The sequence below is a fragment of the Leptodactylus fuscus genome, chromosome 1, assembly GCF_031893055.1.
Source record: "Leptodactylus fuscus isolate aLepFus1 chromosome 1, aLepFus1.hap2, whole genome shotgun sequence".
Taxonomy (NCBI): domain Eukaryota; kingdom Metazoa; phylum Chordata; class Amphibia; order Anura; family Leptodactylidae; genus Leptodactylus; species Leptodactylus fuscus.
In genome coordinates, this window is record NC_134265.1 from 38,237,717 (window position 1) to 38,253,824 (window position 16,108).

The 16,108-nt window shown below is 44.5% G+C and overlaps 1 protein-coding gene across 3 annotated transcripts in view; it reads left to right on the forward strand.

Annotated features, from left to right (window-relative positions):
* Positions 1-15,317, forward strand: part of RUSC2 (RUN and SH3 domain containing 2) — a 42,287-nt gene extending 26,970 nt beyond the window's left edge. For 2 of the 3 annotated variants that reach the window (XM_075269719.1, XM_075269721.1), the window contains exons 4-12: positions 1,657-1,854; positions 2,959-3,093; positions 3,473-3,549; positions 5,427-5,601; positions 6,021-6,126; positions 6,218-6,264; positions 7,335-8,193; positions 9,017-9,172; positions 11,462-15,317. In XM_075269719.1, coding sequence (XP_075125820.1) covers positions 1,657-1,854; positions 2,959-3,093; positions 3,473-3,549; positions 5,427-5,601; positions 6,021-6,126; positions 6,218-6,264; positions 7,335-8,193; positions 9,017-9,172; positions 11,462-11,618 — 1,910 coding nt within the window. In that variant the 3' untranslated portion in view covers positions 11,619-15,317. The remainder of the gene's footprint in view (positions 1-1,656; positions 1,855-2,958; positions 3,094-3,472; positions 3,550-5,426; positions 5,602-6,020; positions 6,127-6,217; positions 6,265-7,334; positions 8,194-9,016; positions 9,173-11,461) is intronic. The other variant, XM_075269722.1, reaches the window with a different exon arrangement.
* Positions 15,318-16,108: the final 791 nt, after the last annotated feature.

Genomic DNA, 16,108 nt, shown 5'->3' on the forward strand with positions numbered 1-16,108 from the left:
GTAGTGGGCTTGACACTAATGGGTCAAAACTGGCAAATTTTGGTGCAATATGGCTGTGGAACATGCACCTATCTCCAGAATGGAGGTTGCACAGGTGGAGTATGGATGGAGAGTTGGCAGCACCTGTGCAGCTCTCCCCAAAAACTTGTATGGGAGTAATGAAAACAGCACATCAGTCTTGCTTGGCTGTTTCCATAAGGCCCATAAAGGATGAAAGGAGATAGACATGCACGGCCATCTTTCTATTTGTTCTCCACCTGGATGCGGTAGCCGGTGGACATCTTCCAGAATGGAATGTTGGTCAGGAGTTTCCTTTCTGAAGATAGATGCCAGAATGCGTCTTTAAGATTCTGTTATTGTGTGCCTCTGTTAGGGTTTCTGGCAAGGCATGTAATAGCATTTTTTGCCAATAAAGAGTGGAAACCTTTCACAAAGTCCTGATAGACTCCATTAAAATACAGTCCATGGTCATGGACAGAGAGGTGCACAGCTCGCTACAAGACAGAGCGCCTGTGTGTCTATCACGTGACCATGGACTGTATATCACGTGACCATGGACTGTATATCACGTGACCATGGACTGTATATCATGTGACCATGGACTGTATATCACGTGACCATGCACTGTATATCACGTGACCATGGACTGTATATCACGTGACCATGGACTGTATATCACGTGACCATGGACTGGATATCACGTGACCATGGACTGGATATCACGTGACCATGGACTGTATATCACGTGACCTTGAAATGAATTTTAAGTACTGGAAGTAAACATTGACATCAAGCAGAGATCTAGAAAACTGTGATGAATTTATATACAAAGTATATTGAATAATTGTACAACTTATCAGTATAGAACCAATAGCATTTATTTTCTGAAACTGGACAATCCCTTTAAGTAATGCAGTGAAAGTGAAGTCAACTGAATAAAACTGATGAACACGGTTTGTGTCATTGTTGAACAAAAAGTCAAAAATTGATCTTTACTGCTTTTGCACCGTTACCTTGCCGTGGACTGCTTGGTCTACTATCTGCTTGCCAAGGCGGCCCACCACGGTGATGTCACTATGAACAGGTGTCTAGGTTGGAGTAGCGAGGGCAACAGAGTCTAGTAGTAGTGGAGGAAAATTATTAGGTATATCTAGGATGCATATTACTTACATCTTCAGAAATCCACTAGGGCTGCATGGCACAGAAGTAGCACTTCAGGAAGCCTGTCTGGTTCTTTAGGGTTGTGATTACATTCAGACTCACTTTTGATACAGTCATGGGGGCCTTCATTGGAAATGTCTAAATGGAGTCTTCTAATCTTACCTCTCGCACCCCGGGATGCAAGAGTCGAAAGAGTCATCCTCACGTCTAGGTCCATTGTGTGCTCCCACCACTCATGGTTGATGGTTAAGGAGCCAACCTCAAGCTCCCATCCACTTGGACTCCACAGCAGATACAGGAGTTTTCTTGCATGGTCCATCTGTCCACCAAGATATTATTTCCCCTCTATTGCTATTACTAACATCACTTGGAGATGGGTGCTGGGGTTTGGTTGCTTCTTTTTTCACTTGACCTCTGTCTTTTCACTAACCTGGGTCATGTCTTCCTTCTTTCTCCCCTCATTCTTTGCTCTGTCTGCCTGCGACCACGGTATAGCCAATCACCTGTCCCCTCAAGCGCTGAAGTGGAGGGAGTATAGGCGTCGGAACCCACTGGGCCTAGACCGAGTTCATGGGCTGCCAGCCCTGTCCGGGAGTCTGGACAGAAGGCCGGAAACGAAGATAGCGAAGAGGAACCATTTCTTCGACTTTCCAAGCAGTATCAACGGCAACCATATACACTCACGCTTCTACGGTGCGAAGTGAATGAATGAACGAATGGATCAATTTTATCAAAAATTGGGGAGAATTTGGTGAAATAGGGACTGCAGTTTTTTTATGCACCACTTTCTTCATTGTCCATTCTGCTTGCCAATTTTTAGAAAAATGGATGGATGTGGGGAGAGATGAAGGTCGTCTAAGGTGGCAACAAATTTACTATAACTCTCACCAGGAAATTAGCGTGAGTTATATCTGAAATCTGACATAGATGTCAGTTATGGCGCATGGGACCTCGCAATATGTGCCAGAAGTATTAAGGTTGGAGCCTCTTAATAATTCAGGCCATCAAAGGGGAATGAATTAAGGTTGGCGGACAGTCTTAATAAATTTCTCACAATGTATTTAGGATCGGATGAATGATATGAGTGGAACTGAGGAATGACTTAAGAAAATACAGGGAATGCGAAATGAATGAATGATAGTGGTTTAGGAATGAGTATGTGATATAGTGTCATAAGGAATGAATGACAGCTAGAAGTCGAAATTGCAGCACCCTAAGGGTCGAAATGTGACTCCATTCATGTAGACAGGGTGACATGATGGTCTTTGGTCGCACGTCAGGAGTCGTGGCGAAAGTAGTCATGTAATTCTAGCCTATATGTATAATAGACACTGAGAGCATTAATGTAACAATGAGTGAATGAACATATTACAAAAGAGAACTATTGGTGTAATGGGCGAATTATAGATGGAAGGAATGAATAACAATTAGTTCACACGGGGAGCGTTCAGGTGGATTTTGGCAGCAAGAGTGATGCGGGGAGCCACGTCACTCTCAGGTCAAAACCCGCCTGCCACGTAACGGCTTCTGATAGTCACGGCTTCCCCCTCCGGAGCAGGCTCAAATAAATGGTTGCTGCCGCGAGATGGACTCCGTGGCTCGTTGAGCCACTGAATCCACCTGAAGAAAGGGCAGGCTGCTTTCATTTTTTTCCCACGTTTTCCTCTCACTATATTATTTTCTGTAAATTCCTCAACATTCACACTGATTTCACGTTGTTCTCCTCGCAGACATCTTATCTGATCTTATCTTTGCGTTGCTCCTTCACTATTTACTATGTTTTTTTTCCAACCGTAGGAAAACCTTCAGCTCTGATCTCCAGCGACTTTTTCCCAGACTACTTCTCAGTGACGGAGCGCCCCCCGGCGGAGTTCTGTCTATCTCCAGACAGCAGCGTTGAATCTGTGTCTATTGATCTTTTGCAGAAGAGGGGTAAGATCAGTGGTGGACATGACGTTTTGGGCGCTCTAAGAATTTGCTACTTATGACAGGGGGCCTTAGTGTCTTCAACCCATTTTTATGACTGTAAATGTTCTCCTTCCTTGTCTGCTAACATGGCAGGATCCCTGGAGACCACATCCCTGTGCAGGATCTCCCCACTCACTAAAAATGTGGATGAGACCAACACAAAATAGGCCCCATAAAGCTCCCATAGCAGCCAATCATAAATCTTACATCGCATCACTTTGATTTAGCAACCTCAATGAAACTAGAAGCCACAATATCATATCATGTGTATTTGTAAAAAAAAAAAATTGCTACTTCCACATTGCAATGCAATAATTCTGACTATTATGCATTCTCTTCCCAGGGCTGGTAAAGGCGGTGAATACAGCAGTGGACTTGGTCGTGGCTCACTTTGGGACAAGTCGGGACCCAGGAGTGAAGGTCAGGACTAAAATCTGTTCCGATCACATTTTAGGAGACATGAATGGTGACCAAGAAGTGGATATGATCGACTTGGCATGGGGACAATAACAAAGAAACTTTTATCATTCCATATTATTCATTTTGTGCATCAACTACTATGCTGTTTGTACTGCCCCTTAGTGGAGAAAGCATAACATTACATCAATTCATATAAATGAGAGTTCATGGTCAACTCAATGACTGCAACATGCCCAGGTCTTGGCATTGCAAAACAGGCTCAAATCATCTCCCTCTACCACAGTATATGTTTTTTCTGTTGATATGCTGTGTTTGGTTTTCACCAAACATGGTGTTTTGTATTATGGCCAAACCAGGGGCATAACTATTGCTACAGTAGGTGTAACGGCAGCTATAGGGCCCATGACTTTAGATGCCTGGCTGATCCCCCACAGGGGCCTGTAATGTGGACAGTATACTATATGTTGGCCTGTACTGGGGAAAAATTTCTCTGAATTGCACAGTTTGATGAATTTCCACTCCTGGGCAGTTTGCCAGTTGCCTTAAGTGTTTTACACTACTAAATAATTTTTTGGACATCGGATTGTTTGGAAATGGCCAAATGACTCTTCCCAGATTGATGGGCAGCAGCAATTGCTTCTCTAAGATCATTGCTGATGTCTTTCCTCCTTGTCAATGTATTAACACACAACTGAATGGTGTTGACCAGCAAACTTCCAAAACGTTAACCTTTTATAATCAAGGATTAGAAGCTATAGGCTTTCACTTGCCGTCTTAATCCATATGGAAGCAGTAAGGGCACGTTTAATTTTTCACACGCCGCTTTTGCATTTTGACCTAGTTTTTGTTAAATAAATATTAGCATGGTGTAATTTGTCACGTGATGTCGTTCATCTGAGGTCGTATTTAAAACCTTCTAAGGACCAGTTGATTTTTCTTACATCCTGATATGTAAAACCATAGAATATTTATCAGTGATTAATCTTCTTAAGAAGACAACAATAAGTCGCTCGGAAGATCCAGAAAACGTAACTCATTGAATTACAGATGACATTTCCTGAGTATTAACATTGCTGAGGAAGAGAATCCATGTTATTATATTTAGTTCAGTCAATAGTCAGTTATAGGATATTATAGATTAAGTGTCATCTATTGATCCTTCATCACTACACACGTACACAGACCACAGGTAATCTAGAGGTTACGGCCCCTGGAAATCCAATATTGCTGACAGTTGCCAGTTATGATTGTTCTATGAATTATACTGATGTATAATGGGTCAGAATCAATGCAGATTGCCGGAAGCCTTCCTCCTTTGTTATCCAGTCTATGGCATGGTATGGTATGTATATACACAGTATATATAACCATGAATAATCTCTGCTGTCGCATACGCTTATGTATCAGCCACAAGAATGTGGTTCCCAAGTCCAAGTTGTAAATGACCTACTTAAAGGGAGTCAGCAGAATCCAGTATATCAACCTTGCCCCACAGATAGATAGGCTGGGGTCACCTGAAACATACAGTGTCTTCCCCTTGTGATCGCCTCCCCCGTTGCTGAGAGATCCTCTTTTTTGCCAATGAGGGCATTTGTGCTTACTTCTTTGGAGCAATGACAATGCCTTCAATGCTCCAAATGTCTCACTTGCATAAATACAGTGATATCTTAGGAATGTAACAACCGATTCACAAAGGGGAAGACACTGATTCATGGCAGGCTGGGTTGATATGCCTTCAAAAGTACGGCAAGTGAACCCCACTCTAATATTGATGTCCTACTGTATGGCTAGGACATCAGTTCTAAAAATCTGATAACCCATGTAATATTTAAAGATGCAATTTCACAAAATGACACTTTTCATTGTATTATCTCTAGGCTAAATTGGGGAATAGCTCCGTGAGCCCCAATATCGGACACCTGATCTTGAAATACCTGTGTCCGGCCATCAGGGACATCCTAAGTGATGGATTGAAGCCTTGTGTCTTGGATGTTATTATTGGACAGAGAAGAAACATGCCGTGGACAGTGGTGGAGGCCTCAACGCAACTAGGTATGGACACCACTGCCCTAGAACATAGCTGGAGGGTGACTGAGCTCCTGTGACTAAAGAGACCGTTTATGGTGCCTACACAAGCTTTGCAACCCCCACAGATGCTAAATAGTTATGTTCCTAGACACACAGAGGTTGTGCTGCTGCTTGTTGTAGAAGAAAGTCAATATAGTCTGTAGGATTGCTGGGGGGGGGGGAGTGGATAGCATTGAACCTTGCTACAAGGGGTCTCCTTGCTGTGCACCAGGTCTCATGTCACCCCCTATGCAGTGCACTTTCTGGGATTTTACATATAGGAGACAAAGTAGAAGCAGAAGACTCTAGGACTGACCACTTTGAAGAGTAAATTTACATAAGTATCAGACAATACAAATATATGATATCGGACGCTTATCCTTATATGATATCCTTTCATTCAGGTCCCTCCACCAAACTGCTGCATACTTTGTGCCAGAAAGTGAACCAGTTCCCCGAGTTGTCCAATCACAACCTGCGCTTCAATGCCTTCATCTTTGGTCTTCTGAAGTGAGTCCATAGTGCCCCTCTGATATTCACATTGCTGGACCTGCCGTTCTCCTCCAGTTCATAACATATTTGCATTTCCATTTCTTTTCAGTATCCGCTCACTTGAATTCTGGTTCAACCATCTATATAACCATGAAGGTAAGTACAGTACTGCAGATCTGCTTTACCTGCTACAGTTTCATGTGCCACAGATTCTACCCTATGCATGATGTCCATAGTGAAGCTCCACAATAAATTGCCATTTCATACAGAATGGCCATGCTCTGCATTGCACACACTGAAATCCACATAAAACACTTTCCTACATAACAATTTTTCACTTGGAATCATTACAAAATATCTGCTTTGTGCAGATATTTCTCATGTCCCCAGTGCTGGTGGTCGCACATGCTCAGTAGCTCAGTCCCATCGATCATCTCATCCTGCTAACAGTGATTCCTGCAATTGTACAGGCTAGCCAATAAGAATAGGTGCACTACAATTGACACGTTGCTGGAACTTTATTATCCCATCCATGGCACAGATAATGTGATGCACAATTGCAACAAGGCCCTTTCTTGCCCCGAATTTGTATCGCGTTCCTGCTTCTGTGCTTTACTCGCCACTTTCCACAAATGTGGGCAGAGCACAGGACAGGCTGAGACATATTTATTAATTTATCATACCATGCACCTAATATAGCAAGAGCCCTGCGCCTCCTGATAAATTCAGGCCACTTATTAAGACTGACAAACTAAACGCCTCATTATATGGACATTCTCAGATAGATCTAAAAGAACACTAGGGGGCACCATAACAATGTTGTAAAAATCATCTAGACAAACAAGTATCTTTTAAAGATTCCAAATGAAAGATTGTAACGTTTTACTTGATGAAAAAATTAATTGTGGGATGTTTTGTTACAATGTATCAGTCTCTATACTGGATAATTCTCCACCTTGTCATTGTACACTGATGCACTGTAACAAACTGCTGCACTAGATCTAGTCTCACTTTGAGCCTGTGAATGTAGACAGGGATGTTTCCATTCATTGACAGTATCCCAGTGACCACCTTACTCTAGGTTCACACTGGCATTCGGCTTTCCGTTTTTCGGTCCTAGTTGGGGACCTGAAAAATGGAAAGTTAACCCGCTTAAAAAGCGGTTACCCATGGACCTCATAGATTATAATGGTTCTGGCATAACGTATGTTTCCTCTGTCTCCTAGATATTGTCTGGGCTCACTATGAACCTGTTGGCTTCTTATCTGTGTCCCATGGAGTTTGTCAACCTCTGTTCGAAGAACTTCTCCTCCTTCTCCAACCTCTACCGCTTTTACCTTTTGACTTGGACCTTCTGTTTGAGCACCACTTAGTCCAGATGAGCCGAGAACAGCAGCAGAAAAAGGAGATGCTCCGCGTGAAGCAGGACCTTATGCAGTCCGTTCACTCCACCATACAACTCATGAGAAGCCGTGATGAGGAATTGCAAGCTAGCCAGGAGAAGAAGAGTCTTGAGAAGACATCTTCAGAGGAGTCCTGCAGCAATGAGAGGCCAACAGGTGAAGGAGCCAGCGCTGTGGAACTTGATGAAGAGCACAAGAAGGACACAACGATGGAAGTGAAGAAGGACAAGCAGGCCGGGTGGTGGTACCAACTTATGCAGAGCTCTCAGGTCTATATTGAGAACTCCACTGATACAGCCAGGTTTACACGACAAGATAGGAGAAGGCCTGGAAGTGGTGGGACACCCAAAAAAGTGCCACCACCCAGAGAGGGTGTTATAGATGGTGCAGAGGCTTGTTCATGTGTAGAAGGGGTAGTGGAAGAGAAACCTGGTAAGAAAGAGATGGCAGATGACACACAGAAGGATAATCGCAAGTCTTGGATGGGAAGTCCCCCTGAGTCTGTGCTCAATGAACTGAAACATGGGCAAGAAAAAGAGAGCGGCGACTCGCAAAAGACAAGTCAGCCTAGTGGTCAGGAGCAAGGAGCGGCTAAAGAGAATGTACATAGCAGCCCAGCCAGGAAATGGGGACACTTATTTGGGTCAAGGAGGACTATGAGTGAAGGAAAGCAGACCAACAGGTAAGACTTTTGTAGCTAGGAGTTATAACTAGACTATAGAATGATAAATGTATAAGGGCTAGTTCACACGTGGGCAAAGGGGAGGTTTTTGACAGCGGAATTCGCTTCAAAAACCTCTCCTTTAACATGGTGGTCTATGTAGACCACTAGCTTTTTTTTTCCTCCTAGCGTTTTCTGCCTGAAAAAGCGACATGACCTTTCTTCAGGCGGAAAACGCCTGAAGAATTGCATAGAAGTGAATGGGAGGCGAAAACCGCGCGGTAAAAAACCGCGCGGTTTTTTGCACACAAAACCGCGCGGTTTTTTGCAAAAAAACGCGCGGTTTTCGCCTGCAGTTTCTATAGCACATATAGGAAAAAAAAACCCTAGCGAAAACCGCTAGCGAAAACCGCGTCAAAAACCTCGTCAAAAACCGCGTGGAATGCAAAAAACAGCGTCAAAAAAACTCCCCGAGGTTTTTTACCTCGCACAAATAAGCTAGGCGGTTTTCACGTGTGAACTGACCCTTAGGCATGCAATGGTCAGGGGGCGGGGTTGTCCAGAATTGAAAAAATCCATGCATCTGGAAGGGTTGGTTTAGCACATAAATATGCATCTTTCCCTCCGTTCCTGCAGTGTCCGCCCGTCATCTCCACCGTCTTGTTTATATACAGGTTACGGCAATGACGTCACGTCAGTGGGCCAAACAGCGAAGCACTGCTCTCAGTTGAAATATAGATGCCATAGATAGAATACTGGTGTATCGGGATTTGTTATCCTTTGCCCTTGTCTTGCTATAAATGTTTCATGACCCTTGATGTCGCTGGTTCTGTCTCTGCCACAGGCTGCCCTCAGGCTGGCTCAGCCTCGATAAGTCCGTGTTCCAGATGGTGGCTCAGACGGTCAGCGCAGGAATCTGGGGAGAGACATCGACTGAGAAGGAAAGCATGGCAGCAGAAAGAGGAGCCGCATCTGTGTCTCCATCTTCACCGAGCCCTCAGTAAGTTCCTTGGCAGATTCCTTGCTACATTCGTGTTTCATTAACCATAAGCCATAAAAACAGGGGGCATACAAAATCGTAGCTAGCTTTCCTTCCTGTGCCTGCTCTGTATGTTTTTTTTTACTATTTTATTAGCCCCACCTAGGAGGATTGAACCCTGCAATCATTTGATTGCAAGTCCCATAGACGGCAATACAAGTGTATTGCCGTCTATGGGAGATTCTGTACATTACTATTGCAGCTGGTCATAGACTAGCTGCGATAGTAATATTGCCATGACAGGTCTGGGAGCCTTCATTTGGCTCCCAGCTGTCACTGGAACAGGTCGACCTCGCCGCCCAGGAGCCGGCCTGCAATTCTAAAGGTATGGGGCCAGTGGGGACCGGCCCCGGGGCTAATTTTAAACTTTGGGGGAACTTTGATGCCTGTGATCTCTGATCACTAGCTCCGGCGTCTCCTTGTTATGGCGACCGCTCTGCAGCAGAGTGGCTGCCATTACTTACAGACCCAGCGTCCGCTATAATAGAAAGGCGGATGCCGGGGAGGGTTTTAGCCGCCGGCACAGGTGCTGGGGCCCGCAGTATTACCACGCTCCTGCCGCTGCAGAAAACCAGCGGTGGCAGGAGCACGGCGATGCAATTCCGGCGTCTTCAGACTATAAGACGCACCCTCATTTTCCTCCGAAATTTTGGGGGAAAAAAGTGCGTCTTATAGTCCGGGCTACGTTCTCTTTTGCGTCGGACTCCATTGCAGTGTCCGCCTGAAATGGTGGACAAAAATATCCTGCATGCACGACTTTTTTGTCTGCCACTTTCAATTGAAAAACAAGGGACACTCAATGGACGCCAGTGAGGTCTGTTGGGCTCCACATATATCCGCTATTTTAGCAGTCTACCTATCTGTTGTCCTGGTCCAGACCACGACAGCGTACACCTGATGCTATAATGTACAAATGTATATAAGAATGTTTCCATTCACTAACAGCAAGCGGAGATCATAAAGATTGAAGAATAGAAACACAAAATATATTAGAAATTTCCACATCTTCACATGACGCATTATGTCGTATATTTAGTGAGGTTACAGTATAAGGACTGAATAACAGGAAGATATCTGTACTCGCCATTCCGTGTACCGCAGGCATCGCCGTCATCTTCTGGCCGTGACTCACACTAAGCCTCAGTCTGCAGTCATTTTACAGCAGGGGTGAAATCTCATAGACAGCATTTGTGTGCGGAGCACGTCAGCCGTCCAGAAATCACAGTGGACAGATGCACATTTGTTTACAAGTCTGTCATAATCCATCCTTAGATCCGTCTATCACGGAGGAGGCCGCTACCTGCCGCTGTTAGTCATTTCTTATTTTCCATTACACAGATTTGACTTATCTTTATAAACCCAAAGCCCCACATGTAACTCATCACAAAGTCTATGGATGAACGTATGTGATGTTACTTCATGGGAATCATATTCAGCTATGATATGTAGAATTTTGACTTTGTAACACAGGTATCTGCTACATACAGATGTAGCAGAGGTGAATATGTCACTAGTGTAGACAGTTTTTGGCAGAACTCGGCAGGGAGGTTGTTCCCGCCATCTTGGAGAATTAAGCCTAGATCTGCTGTGGATGTAGACTTGCTCCAATCCGTCTGTCTCTTTATGTCATGCCAGACAGATTGGATGATGATGAGGGCACTGTGGGGGCCATATCATCACTTCAGGGTCTCCTACAAAGGGTAAAGGTCATAACAAGGACTGATTTATTATAGGGATGGGACTTTTTCAGCTGAACAATGGGTGTCGTCTGCTGGAGAAGAAGAGTCCACTGTGGAGATCACTGCCCAATATGTGTCCACCTGTCACCAACTGAGGAGAAGATGAGACCCCAAAGACTATTATAACCCAAATCACCCACCTATCCACCCACCCATACCCACCACGTGTCCATTGTCCACCTGCCACCAAACGAGGTGAACGACGAGACCCCAAGGACTATAGTACCCCAAACCACCTGTCCATCCACTCTATGTCCCCTAACCCCTCCCACCCCCACCCTATTTGCTTTGGCAATGCCAAATACCTATTCGGACGTGTCAATAAAGCTTCTTTGTTGTTGTTGTTGCTACCTGTGACCCAGGGGCCAGGCAATTACAATTCCTGCTTTGAAGCCCACAAACAGTTGATCACACCCCTAACCAGTTAAATGGGACAGATTACTACTGTTACTCACAGGCCCCAAAATTGCTGACCATGACTCTCACTAATTCTTTTTTTTTTTTCCCCTAGACAAGCCAGTTCGTCGTGTCACCACTCAGAACCCAAACAGAATGACATCAGCTTTGTATACGAAACGCATTCGGACCAGCTACGATGCGGCCTACGAAACCGGAACCCCCTTATGCCCCTGAAGTTTGTTCCTCAGCCCGATCGATTAGACTCATAACATTCGTGAGAAACATTGTGTTCAAGATACTCGAAGACGGGCACATTCTGACAGCGGCATGAGGAACACGCCAAGATCTCTGTGGTTCTTCTACAGAATGGAGTTATTTAATGGTGTCTCTATTGACCTCTGGGAGGATATTGAAGCATTAAGCCTGGACAAGTGTGGTGGGATAGGTCACATTATTACAGTATTCTTACTTCCTGCGCCCAAACCAACGTGCACGTGTGCTAGCCGTGATATTGACGTGAGCTGTGCATGCAGACATCTTAGAATATACTGTGACTTTCCCCAATGCTTAGATATTGCCAGACTCATTACCGGCAACTAAACTTCTCTGATTCTGCGTTTTGCCGCCATTTCTCCGTAACAAGCACTTAGGTAACAAAAGCTCTAGATTTTTTTTTCCTTAGGATAGCTTAAGTAAGATTAATACCATAAAACAAACCCTGCAGTATCCGACCCCAAGAGCTGATGCTCTACTTGGAAGCACAGGCCATTTGCTGCTTATATTGCATCAGCTTGCGTCCTTGTATTAATATAGACGGCTGAGAGGAGAAGGAAGATGGTATATGGGATAAAGAAGTCCTCAAGAGGAGAATCCTGGAACCTTAAGATGGCTTGAAATGATCTGAGAGATTCCAGAAAATTGGCCGAAGGATCATTGGAAATAAAGCAAGAAGGATGGGCGGTATGGAATTGGACTTCAAGGATTGAGAGAGAAAGGTTATAAGAATGGTTTTAGATGATGCAATTGCACATGGGCCCCCGTGCCCATCAATATAACTGAACAGCAATAGGGGTTGAAGTGGTGTAACTGGATCTGGGCCCCCCTGCTTGTGAGGGCCCGTGTAGCTGTCCTGTAGCAATATGGCTTGTAAGGCGGGGAAAATGGTGACGATTGCAGGCACTACTATGGTGGCAGGAGGGGAGATCCTACTACATAGGGCCTCAGTGGCACTAAGCAGATGGCCATATAGTCCCATACCGATGGCGCCCTGAAATAATCGTGCAAGATGGTTCTCTCACCCTATACAAATGTATATGCTATTATCCTATTATTACTCCATAGAGTATACGCATGATAATATATGGTGGCATATGGTGGTTAGGTATGCCCAGGTATTATACTGTCACCTGGGGCCTATGGCATCACCTCTGGTGACGGAGCTTGTGTCAGTTTTGCAGATTTGGATGCAGTTCTGACAGATAGATAACATATTGCTAGCGGCGAAAGTTCCTCAATGGCTCACCCCCTTGTACAGTAGTGAATGTCGCAGATGATCCTTTGCCATTGATGAGAACATTTCGCATAGGGTGGTTGTTTATAGTCGTAATACTGGGGCCACTATATATATCGCTATGACAAGCTATTATATCCCTATTCTAGCGGGCACTTGACTTATTACTGCACTTTGTTCATTTCAGTTTTCTTGGATCCCAAGAGCTTACAATTCAGTCATGGCGTCCGGTCAACCACTAGTGTTATAGGGGTAGTTCAGCCAGGCGTCCTCATTGATGTAGTTGTGCTTTCTGCTGTTATACTGCATCGGATTAGTATTTGTACTACTGGATATTGAGCGTGAGAGCGACCATTGACCCCGTTGTTGTAGGGTATCTGGGTATTGCTTGTATGTACGAAGCTGTATATAGAGATATGGCAGGCAGTGTGTGTGCTGGTTGCTTGCACTGTTAATATTATATTCTGGATGATTTGCGTTGCTGTATATGGGAGGGGGGAGGGGGGCACCGTTGTATATAATGAAGCAAGACCGGGCTGCTGATATCCTTGATGTATCCATCATGTGTATAAATGAAAGGATCAGCAGTTTGGTTTGGATAGGCCGGGATTAGCAGATGTGGGTTTTGGACTCTCCCGAGGTGTCAAGTCATCCGTAGACATTTCTTGATATTATTATTGCTGAATTTTGATATTTCCCTTAGCTGCCTGGAAAAAACTCAATATTGTAGATCCTGTATTACAATGTACGGAGCATGGAAACAGTACATGATGGTGGAGGATGGAGAAGGCATAAAGAGAGCGGCAAATTGACCATACACTAGTATGGGGCCTGAAGAGCGTCCATGTGTAGTTTGGGCTACGTTCAGATCTGCTTCGTCACATTGGGCATCCAAAATTACAGGACGAGAAAATCCAGCAAGTCTGACTGTGGTCTATGGTTGACTGTGTACCTGGGAATTGATGAGTTAATGGTGGTTTATACCATAGAACGGTACTTGTGAAATAAAGTAATATATTAATATGATATAGGTAAATGGGAATCAGGCAAAGATAATATTACCATCCGATAATACTTATAAGCCAGGTCATGCTGCAACTGTTATTCTACGTACTATACTATATGATATACCAAACCTGGGCAGGTGATTTACTTATAAATCTGGAGGTTGTGGAGACTTCGACTATAGTCAGAAGGCAGAATAGTCATATTCAGTACATCTGACTATAGATCCTCCTTATAGGATTGTGTCTGTTTGGTAAGGCTCAGTTCACATTCGCATTCATATTTCTGGTTTTCTGTTACATCATAGAAGCAGAAAACCAAAAATACTTCAATTGTTTTTTTATATATTATACTATCCTATACTATCATATACTATACTATACAATATACACCAGACCTGGGCAGGAGAAATACTTATAAATCTGGAGGTCGAAGTAGTCATATTCAGTACATACATTCTTAATTCTGTTCCATCATAGGAGCAGAAAACCAAAAATAGTGGTGTGATGGATTGGTTTACATGATGTACACCGATGGTACCCGATTGACCCCATTGGCGCATAATGGAGACCACTGGGTTCCTTCATGGTGACTACCATTTTACAGAAAAATATATATTGTGCTCATCTCGGATAGATGTGCAAAAGTCAAAAAGTTTCAGCAGTCTTACAACTATAATAATCATGACCGCATAGAACCACTACTTTCTTCCCGGACGAGCCCCCAAAATTTCAGTCTGACCATGTGTATTGGTTCAAGGGCCCGAGATAAATGTCCATAATGGCTTACAATGAACTTTGTATTGTATTATCCGCCTCTGAAAGCCATAACTGTTATAAAATAATAATAGTATTATTAGTCCTCTAATACCTAATAAATCCGGGGCTATACCATCACCAATCATCGCTGTGTGCTTTAGCGAGCGGCATGTAGAAAGTAGTGGTAATGTGCACACTACATTAGCAGGAAATCCTATTGCCATATTTATATGGGGTATCAGCTCTCTTATCTCTTTTTTCTGTGCAGTCCATATCAATACATTTCTTAAAGAAATCACCTGATTAACTTTGCAGCCATTTTTGGATGGAACCCCCTCAGCCTACATCTGCATGCATTTATAGTAATAATGCAATTCTAACTCAAAGGACTCATCGCGAGACTGGTGACCGTAGCAGGGAGATAAAGCTATATGTTCTCTGCAGGCCTCTTGATAACATTTCGCCATAGTCCTATATATTTTTCCCACTATTATACAGCACCTTTCCCTCTGGAGAGCCCATGTTCTGCAAGGGGTCAGGGATGGGGTTAATTTGCAAACCTACCGGCGTATGTACATCCGCTTGTGCCGAAACTAACCCTCGTCTGTTACATCTGCGCCTGTCATCTTGGTGTCTTCTGCCATATATATGTATATTTATTGGTTTGTTTATTTATTACGCATATTAATAAAAAAAGGTGCTGAATATGCAGGTCAGTGTGGTGGTTATTATATATGGTAGTGTGATGGTTATTATACACTAGCATCTGCCCGCGACTTCATCTGATATTTCGGCATTCGCCGTTGGTTATGATCCGCCGTGTGCCGCCACGTCCAGTCCTGTGCGCCCCTGTCACATTTGCTTCTCTCCTGTCCCCACTGGCTTTTTACCTACCGGCTGCTCCTGGCTCCCCGCAGCCACCCTCGTCCCCTGCGCTCATGCCTCTTCCCGCCCCGGCGCCCCCCCCCCCCTCTCTCTCCCATGGCCCTGGCCACACCCCGCGGCACCCCCTGTGCCCCCATCCTCTCCACGCCCCTGACCCCCTCCCGCGACACCCCAGGTCAACCTCCCCACCCCCCTTTTGCTGCAGACCCCCCCCTCCCCAAAATATCCCCTAACTCCCCTGCCGGCACATGCACTGTCCGGCTGCCGAATGACACGGCGTACTCACCACAGCTAAGCTGGAGGGTTGGGAAGGCGCAAGACCAGTAAGCTGAGTGTGACGTCGGGGACTGTTGCGGGGAAGAACCCAAAAAAAGAATGAAATACATACACTTGTGCACACACTCACATTTATTCCAAGTAAATTTACTGATTGTCTCCATGTTTTGTGCTTTGGATTGTCTCTATGGCTTTGGCACACAGTAAATGTTTTCATTGGCCCATATCCATATTGCAGTGTCCCCCGCAGGTGAGAAATGGAAGGCCAGTGCGACCTGTATGTAGGATAAGTAAGAGAATCCTCACCAGATAACTGGTGTCTGCA